Source organism: Brassica rapa, chromosome A05 (assembly GCF_000309985.2).
Source record: "Brassica rapa cultivar Chiifu-401-42 chromosome A05, CAAS_Brap_v3.01, whole genome shotgun sequence".
Taxonomy (NCBI): Eukaryota; Viridiplantae; Streptophyta; class Magnoliopsida; order Brassicales; family Brassicaceae; genus Brassica; species Brassica rapa.
The window spans coordinates 10,973,403-10,983,300 of NC_024799.2; the positions used below are offsets into that span (position 1 = coordinate 10,973,403).

General features: G+C 33.4%; 1 protein-coding gene across 1 annotated transcript; it reads left to right on the forward strand.

Moving 5' to 3' along the window:
• Nucleotides 1-2,022: 2,022 nt before the first annotated feature.
• On the forward strand, nucleotides 2,023-9,176 carry LOC103868533 (probable LRR receptor-like serine/threonine-protein kinase At1g51860). The gene is made up of 13 exons (XM_009146622.3): nucleotides 2,023-2,821; nucleotides 2,903-3,440; nucleotides 4,030-4,511; nucleotides 4,827-4,971; nucleotides 5,067-5,138; nucleotides 5,229-5,300; nucleotides 5,388-5,471; nucleotides 5,597-5,721; nucleotides 5,813-6,042; nucleotides 6,113-6,239; nucleotides 6,312-6,377; nucleotides 6,474-6,663; nucleotides 6,736-9,176. Exons 1-13 carry the CDS (start codon nucleotides 2,740-2,742, stop codon nucleotides 7,142-7,144), a joined length of 2,622 nt encoding a protein of 873 aa, XP_009144870.1. The 5' UTR covers nucleotides 2,023-2,739; the 3' UTR covers nucleotides 7,145-9,176.
• The last annotated feature ends 722 nt before the right edge of the window (nucleotides 9,177-9,898 follow it).

The window sequence follows — 9,898 nt, forward strand, 5'->3', positions numbered from 1 at the left end:
TGCTAGATCTCTGGTAAGCAAAGGACTAATCAAAAGGGTGGGATCATGATCATATATATCTGTATGGAATGATCCATGGCTTCCAACCACTCGCCCGAGACCAACCAATAAAAACCAACACAATTTCTACCCAGAACTTACAGTGGATTCTCTCATTGATTTCACTTCGCGAACTTGGAACTCGCAGGCAATTAGGGATTTGTTGGACCCACATGATGTGAAAATTATAGAAAGTATACCAATACCACTGAGCAGGACTCAGATGATAGACATGGATGGATAGCATTTCACAAAAAATGGAAAATATACGGTTAAATCAGGATATCAGGCATAACGAGTTTACCCAGACAAGGAAAGACCACCACTACTGTTTGGACCCACAGTTGATGTATTAAAGGCGTTCTGTTGGAAAATAAGATGTCCACCAAAATTAAAACATTTTCTATTGCATTTAGTGACTGGATGTATAGCAGTTAAAAAAGAATCTGCAATCAAGATGGATACAAGGAGACATATGTTGTGCAAGATGTGGAGCCTATGAGGAATCGATAAACCATGTGTTTTTTGAATGTCCTTCATCACTTCAGGTTTGGGCTCTCTCAAAGATACCATCAAATCCAGATATTTTCCCAACATCTTCTCTCTTCACAAACATGGCTCATCTTTTTTGGAGAGTCTTCCTTCAGATCGATGATCATCAGTTTCATGGATACTCTGGTACATTTGGAAAGGAAGGAATAATAAAGTCTTTAGTAACCTGGATATTGATCCTAGGAAAACACTTAAGTTGGCAGATACAGAATCAACACTCTGGACTGAGGCACAAATATTGAACGAACAGAGGACAGTACAAAATGTCGAGGTTACGACACTACCGCTAATTCCAGGAAGATGGTGTTTCACAGATGGTTCTTGGAAAGAGAATGATACTTTCTCCAGACAAGGTTGATTTAGTACTCTATAAGGATTTGATGGCCTGATGGGGGCGAGAAATATTAGAGCTAGTCTCTCTCCTCTCCATGCAGAGATGGAAGCACTACTCTGGGCAATGGAATATATGAGAAACTTATGATGGGCAATGGAATATATGAGAAACTTATGACAGTTTTAGGTCACGTTTGCAACGGATGGTTCTCAATTGGTGAAGATAGTTTCGGAACCAGAAGAATGGTCAGCTTTTGCAAGTTATTTGGAAGATTTAAAAATCATGGAAGAGAGTTTCATCCGATCATAGATCATCTATGTACCGCAAACGCAAAATACAAACGTAGATAGCCTAGCACGGAGTGTAAGGAAGCAACCGCTTTTGTTGTTCACATGGATGCAGATCTCCCGATGTGGTTCACAGAGTCAATATGAGTCTGTATAAGTTGATGACAAAAAAAAAATCAAAAATAGTTGTTATACGTTTAAGATGAATACATGCAACTCAATATACTCAACCAATGAATAAGTAATCTATCTTAAAGACCCCCCCCCCCCCCCCCCCCCCCCCCCCAAGATTTTGTAAGATATTGTCATTTAGTTATTTTAAGAATATTATTTCTAATTCTAGAAAATAATCTTACAAAATTTTAAATAACTTAGGATTTTATATATGTATATATATATATATATATGTTATGGAAAATTTAATATGAAAGAGTTGTCTTTAATGACATTTAATATTTTAAATTGTAATGAACATTTGGGCAATTGTCAATAATAGCACCTTTTGAGTTTTTGTCACAAAAATGGCACTAGAAGGAGAAAGTCACAAAAATGACATTCATTAAAGGGTAAAATATCTCTAATACCTTTGGTTTAAAATTAAATAAACAAACAAAAATAAATAAAAACAAATAAAATAAAAATAAAAAAATGAAAAAAAAAGAATTTTTTTTTATAGTTTCAGATTATATGTTCTGAGATTCGAAACTTTTTATAATTTTTTTTTTTGAAATTTTTTTTATTTGTTTTCAAATTTTCTTTTTATAATTTAAAAATACTTTTTGAAACTGTTTTTAAAATTTTTTATTTTTAATTTTTTAGCATTTATTTTTAATTTTATAAAATTTTAAACCCTAATTCCAAAATCCCACCGCTTAACTCTAAACCCTAAGGTTTGAATTAATTAGCCTAAAGGATATAAGTGTATATTTACCTCTTCAATGAAACATATTTTGTGACTTTGAACTTTGAGTGCTAGTTTGGGAACAAAAATTTGGTTTGATGTTATCCTAGTCTTTTTCTCATGATATTTTGTGTAAATAACACATGAAATATATTTTTATATTTTAAATGATACTTTTGTTCTAATAGAGTAGATATCCTATGAAATAGATATCTCTCTTATTTACTCGGTAAAATGTTTATATTGAGCCAAAAAGAAAGGAATCGAAACCAAATATATTTCTTATAATGTTTTTTTATTTATTCAAACAACCGTCAACAAGGTGAGAAATAAAAATAAGTCAAGAAAGTAAAATAAAAATCAAATTACGGAAATTAGGATATTTTCATATACAAAATTATGGATTTGTTTCTAAATAGTAAAATGAGGATTAATTCCCTAATATTTTGCTCCCTATTCGATTAAATAGTTTCTGACTTTGTGAAAGACAGCTTGGGATTATATTGACAGAGCAAGATTCTGTGCACCTATCTTCCTTTGTTTCTTTCACGTTTCCTCATATTTCTTACAGTAACCTGTTCAATCTAAATGGTCAAGATTTGCAAAAAATAAAAGTAAAACACATAATGAAATCTCACAATGGTTTTTTGCTACCCTTAGTCATAGCTTTTGCCATTCTTCAATCAGTCCAAGCTCAAAATCAACCAGGTTCTTACTCGGTTTTCGTTAAAACTTGAAAATTTTCCTTTTGATTTTCTGTCTTTTGATTATAATATTTTTGATGAGAAGGATTTGTGAGCTTGGATTGTGGATTAATCCCTAAGAGCACAGTCTATACGGAGAAGACAACAAATATAACATACACATCAGACACGGCCTATATCGACAGTGGATTAGTTGGGAGGATCAATGATTCATACAAGACACCGTTACAGCAACAGACTTGGACCTTAAGAAGCTTCCCTGAAGGTCAGAGAAACTGTTACAACTTCAAGCTTACGGCGAACCGCAAATATTTGATTAGAGGTACCTTTGTGTATGGGAATTATGACGGTCTAAACCAGATCCCCGAGTTTGATCTTCACATTGGTCCTAACAAATGGACTTCTGTTATATTGGATGGAGTAGCAAATGCTTCGATCTACGAGATGATCCATGTCTTACCACAAGACCGGCTTCAAGTTTGTCTTGTCAAAACAGGAAAAACGTCACCGTTTATATCGTCCTTGGAACTTCGTCCGTTGAACAATAAAGCTTATGTCACGCAAAGTGGATCGTTGATGTCGTTCGCCAGAATTTACTTTCCGGAGACTCCATCTTACCTCAGGTATAGAAAAAAATTCTTCATTTTTCAAGAACAAAAATTCTTCATTTTTCAAGACAAAAATTCTTCATTTTCCACTAAGTAATTTCATAAAATGCAAATATACACATTTTTACATGTACATTTTCTACAGTTTCCGTTTTTTTTCTTTGGTGCAAATGTTAAGAACAGTTTGCGTTTACAACTAACAAAAAGTTTTTGCTTGCTCAAATTATGGGTTCATTTGAGAAAAGAAAAAGACATGAATAGTAGTTTTCACCTATTTTAAAATTATTTATGCTATTTTTGTAAACCCATTCGCAACATTCAACAAAATTTCACCTCTTTTCGAAAATTGTTTATTATATATACTATGTACGTGGTATAGATAAAACATCATTGATATACGAAGCCATCTTTAAAGTTGGTTACAAACCAACATTATATTCTGTTAAAGTATTATCACTGTTCCATTATTTTACATATCACTGAAACCCGTATATTAAATATAATGTAAAACACGAACATATATATCGTACAGACGAAAACATCAACTCGTGTAACTTTGTTTTTGATAAACTAAAATTGTAACATCTTTGCTTCTCTCTCTCAGGTATGATGAAGACTTCCATGACCGAATTTGGGTTCCTTATAGCGAGAATGAAACCCTGTCGTTAAGTACCAATCTTCGAGTCGATACAAGCAGTAACTCCTACGATGTGCCTCAAAATGTGGCGAATTCCGCAATAATTCCTGCAAAGCCTACTGATCCTCTTAACATATGGTGGGATCTCGGCGATGCCAAAACACAGTCATATATATACATGCATTTCGCTGAAATTCAGAATCTTGGATATAATGAGATCAGAGAATACAACATTACTTACAACGGTGATCAGGTTTGGGAAACTTTCTTTAGACCTGGCAAACTCAACATCACAACAATCATTAGTCCAACAGCGGTGAGTTCTCCAGATGGGAGATTCAATTTCACTTTTACAAGGACAAAAAAATCTACTCTTCCTCCACTTATCAATGCCCTTGAGGTTTATACAGTTGTTGAAAATTTACTGCTGGCGACATACCAAGATGAAGGTAAATTTCATTAGTAAATCCATGCTCTTAATCAATATTTATTTTTAAAAAAATCAATTACTTGAATTTTAAATCATGAACCAAATAATAACATATTTTAGGTATGATTTAGTAATCATAAATTTAATAAAATCACATTTTCACAAGAATTTTAAGTATGCTATTAACACAAAAAATTTTGTTTAATTTGGATTTCTTATTCAATTAAAATACTTACATCTTATAAACCTCCTTCTAATTTGTAAACTTTATACCTCCTTTTTCTTTCAACTTAACATTTGCATCTCCTAATATGTTTGTTCTTTTAAGTATCAGTCTCTGCTATGATGAACATCAAGAAAACATATGGATTGAGTAAAAAGATAAGTTGGCAAGGAGATCCTTGTTCTCCTCAAATTTATCGATGGGAAGGTGTGAATTGCCTTCATGTGGACTCAGATCAACCTCTCATCATATCCTTGTACGTCTTTTATTTTATTTGTTTACAATTCATAAAAAAAAATTGTTTTGTTTTGTTTCGGAGTTTGCACTAATTTTAATTCTTTAACACATTAGGAACTTGACAAGAAGCGGACTGAACGGTACCATAGCCCCTGATATTGCTAATCTTATACAATTAAGAGAACTGTAAGCATCTGAAACTCTTAAACACACAAATAAACTTAACTATATGATATATTAACTTTTCAAAAAACGTTATTTCCGTTTAATGGACAGAGATTTATCCAAGAATGATTTATCAGGAGACATTCCACATTTTCTTGCTGATATGAAGATGCTGACACTCATGTGAGTTTATGCTATTGGACTCTTGCTTGCCTTTTTAATTTCATATTTTATGTTGTCCGAACGAATTTTTTTCTTTTTCACTTGCAGAAACTTAAGCGGAAACCCGAAGCTCAATCTCACAATTCCAGATTCTCTTCAAGAAAGGATAAACAACAAATCATTAACACTAATGTAAGACGTTTTCACAACTTTTATTTCTTCTTATTGATGATAAAGCATTAGCTTGTCTCCTTAGTGTTACTAATCTCCGCTTTGTTTATCTTTTTGGTCTTTTCCCGTCATTTTAATGATTGCAGAATAGATGTCAAACCGGGTAGAAAGTTTACTTTGGTTGCTATTGAGATATCGGTGGCTGGCGTGATCACTGCCCTAGGTATCCTTACCATATGTTTCATTGTTGCAAGGAAAAAACATAATAAAGGTATAATTGTCGGATCAGGTCTTCAAACACATGGAAAATATAATGTTTTTCAAATATTTGATTAATTCATTTTTTTTTACCATTGTATCAGTTTCAAGCAGCGTAAATAGTGAGAAGAGATCATCCAATCAATCAATCGGAACAAAGGAACGGATATTCACGTATTCCGACATATTAAAGATGACAAATAACTTTGAGAGAGTGCTTGGTAAAGGAGGCTACGGAAGAGTGTATTATGGAAACTTAAATGATACTCAAGTAGCAGTAAAAATGCTCTTTCATACATCAGCTGCTCAAGATTATAAACATTTCAAAGCAGAGGTAACTTTGAATGAGAAATTGAGCCATCACTCTCCTGCGATTTAGTTTCTAATCATGCTTATCTTCTTAGGTTGAACTTCTTTTAAGAGTCCACCATAGACATTTGGTGGGACTTGTGGGTTATTGTGATGATGGTGACAATTTAGCTTTGATTTACGAATACATGGCAAATGGAGACTTGAAAGAGAATATGTCAGGTAAAACTTTCACTAAGAGATTCTGATTTGTTGGAATTAATTCATCGTAAAAACAACTGAAATTTGGTACAGGAAAACGCGGTGAGCATGTTCTAACTTGGGAAAACAGGATGCTAATAGCTATGGAGGCAGCACAAGGTGCTGAAACAACATTGTTTTTTTCTCATATTCTGTTTTTGATGTCTATAATGTAAAATTGACATAAAACTAAAAAGTAACCATTAATTGTAATAGGATTGGAGTATCTGCACAATGGAAGTATTCCTCCCATGGTCCATAGAGACGTGAAAACTACTAACATACTATTAAATGAGCTGTTTCAAGCGAAGCTAGCTGATTTTGGGCTCTCTAGATCTTCCCCGGTCGATGGTGAATCATATGTATCAACAGTAATTGCAGGAACACCTGGTTACTTAGACCCTGAGTGAGTAACAATAGCAATCAACTGATTATCTTATTCAGTATAAAATATGATATGTTATACTACTCTTTTCAGGTACTATATAACAAACTTGCTAAGCGAGAAGAGCGACGTGTATAGCTTCGGGGTAGTGCTATTAGAGATCATCACAAACCAGCCTGTGATCGATATAACCCGTGAGAGATCTCACATTACACAATGGGTTGGCTTCTTTCTCCTGGAAGGAGACATTAGGAATATTATCGACCCAAAACTGATGGGAGATTTTGATACAAATGGTGTATGGAAAGCAGTGGAGTTGGCGCTGGCATGTGTAAGCCCTACCTCAAACCGTAGACCGACAATGCCACATGTTGTGATGGAGCTAAAAGAATGTCTGGAGTCAGAGATTGCCAGGAAACAAGGGAGTCAAGTGATGTATTCTAAAGATTCTGTTGATTTTAGCTTATCTCCTGGTTCCGAACTCTCTCCCGGACCCAGGTGAATTGAAAGGATTTAATGTTTTTGAACAAATGATAAGTTGAAATGAACGTTGAAAATGTTAAGTTATCTTTGAAATTGAACTTTTTTCTTTTATGTGCATCGGCAAGCAGTTCGTTTCAGTAGTGCTGTATGTGTAACTTTCTTGGGTTACAAGAAACCATATTTTCTATGCATGTGTTGTTTATTGGGTTTTTTTCTCTTTATTATAAAATTAAAGTTTATGTTTCATATATTCTAATAGATCACTACTGTGTTAGAATTTGATAAACATTCATGATTTATTTATGTGTGTTTTCCATTTAGTTATGATATGATATAACGAATTTCTTATATGGGATTGGTTTTATGTTTTTAATTTATACAAGTAGTAGTGTTTCGTCCCGTACTACGTACAGGTACAGAATTACTAAAATTTGTTACCAATGTTAAGATGTATTAACACCATCTATATTATCTATTTACACTATTAAAATTGAAGTATCTTTTGGTACAGTTAGAAAACATGGATACCACTACAAAAAAAAAAATACTTATATTAATTGTTTCCATATTTCACACAGTTTAAAAATTTCATTAAGTATATTACGTTAACAATACATCATATAATTAATTTTATTACCATAATAATAATAGTACATATTTTTATTTATTAGTTAATCATCATTAACTTTGTGCCAATTATAAAATTAAAAATATAAAATAATTGGGTTTTGCATATAGTTAAACGTTCGGTTTAGTTTGTTTTACTAAATTTTTATTTATTTTTCTTACAATCTGTGGAAAATAAACGTAGTCAAAAACCTATTACATTTATTGTCACTTAATTCAAATACATATTTTGTGAATACAATAATAACTTAAATCAAAATAATAAAAATGTATTACATTTATTGTCACTTAATTTTTTGCTCCATATAATTATTTTAATAAATAAAAGTTTCTTTTTATTTTACTTAATTTAGCCAAACACATAGAAAAAATTATTTTTATTAGTTTATAAAATCAGTTAAGCATGGACATTGGCTATCCACTACAAGAAAACGTAGCAGTAACAACGGCGGTTTACGACGAAATTATTTCCTCGTAAATTTGCATGCGCTTTACAACGCAATTACGACGAGACATTATTTCGTCGTAAACTCCATGGTAATTTACGACGAAATGAATTCGTCATAAAGTCAATGTAAGTGTACGACGAAAGTACGTGGAAAGCGAAATAGTCGTAAACGTTACATTGACATTACAACGAATCATGTTACCGTTATATTTAGGTGAAAACGTGTATTCAATGTGCTTTAACTTACCTAAATTCGTTGTAAAGTCGTTGTAAATATACCATGTAAAATCCATGTAAAACTTTCCTTGTAAAATCGTTGTTATATTTCTCTATATATATGTCATTTCCCACAACTCTCTTCCTCACAACACACAACTCTCTTCCTCTCGAACCTGATGGCGTTTAGACTATGTTCCTCATTCAGCCACCAATTACTATTTCGAAGATGACGATAAGGAACCTGACTCATTTGTCTGTCTGCTAATTCAGTGGAGCGACAAGGAGAAAGTGGACGGAAGTGCAGTTGGTTTATACTTGAGAGGAACCTCCGACCATCGTCAAAGGTTCCTCTCAAGTACAAACCAGCTGCACTTCTGTCCACTTTCTCCTTGTCGTTCCACTGAATTGGCAGACAGACGAACGACACAGATTCCTTATCGTCGTCTTAGCAATAGTAATTGGTGGCTTAACAACGCAATTACGACGAAACCAACGAAACCAAATTTCGTCGTAAACGCCATGTAATCTTACGAAGCAAGTACGTCGAAAAGAAAACTTTACATCGACATTACAACGAATCATGTTACCGTTATATTTAGGTGAAAAACTTACCTAAATTCGTTGTAAAGTCGTTGTAAAGAAACCATGTAAAATCCATGTAAAAGATTCCTTGTAAAATCGTTGTTATATTTCAACTACCCAACTCAAAAATTTCTCTATATATATGTCATTTCCTACAACTTTCTTCCTCACAACACACAACTCTCTTCCTCACAAGACCCAAACGGAATTTTTTTTTTTTTTAATATAGAAGAAAATATGGTCGGTGGCGGTAGTATTTACGAGTTACGAAGTTTGATGTATTTGCACAAAGATTCCGACGGGAGAGTGACGAATGCATTTCTGAACGGGCTAGAGACATTCATGCACTAGGCGGACTGTACACCGATCACGCAGGAAAGCGGTAAGATGTTCTGCCCCTGTCAAAAATGCAAGAATTCGAAATTTGCACGTAGTGAAACTGTATGGAATCATTTAGAAAACATAGGATTTACACCACAGTACTACATTTGGTATCAACATGGAGAAGGTTATGGAGGAAATGAAGCTAGTAGTAGTAATGCTAATTTTGAGGATGCTCATCATAATGAAGAACCGAATCATGTGCATAATGAATATAATTATCATCAAGAAGAGCAGATGGTAGATCATGATAGGGTTCAAGATATGATTAGTGATGCATTTTTAGAAACAACTACAACAATAGCTGATGGAACTGGAAATGTAAAAGAACCTAATTTGGATGCAAAAAGGTTTTATGAAATGCTAGATGCTGCAAATCAACCAATCTACACTGGTGGTAGAGAAGGTCTCTCTAAATTGTCTCTAGCAGCTAGGATGATGAATATTAAAACGGATCATAATTTACCTGAGAATTGCATGGATGCATGGGCGGAGTTGTTTAAAGAGTATTTGCCA

Excerpts from the sequence above, each read along its gene's own strand:
- LOC103868533 (XM_009146622.3), top strand. The coding sequence starts at position 2,740 with ATGAAATCTCACAATGGTTTTTTGCTACCCTTAGTCATAGCTTTTGCC. Across the intron at positions 6,043-6,112 it reads ATAAACATTTCAAAGCAGAG|GTTGAACTTCTTTTAAGAGT; the intron begins GTAACTTTGAAT and ends TTATCTTCTTAG. Across the intron at positions 6,240-6,311 it reads CTTGAAAGAGAATATGTCAG|GAAAACGCGGTGAGCATGTT; the intron begins GTAAAACTTTCA and ends AATTTGGTACAG.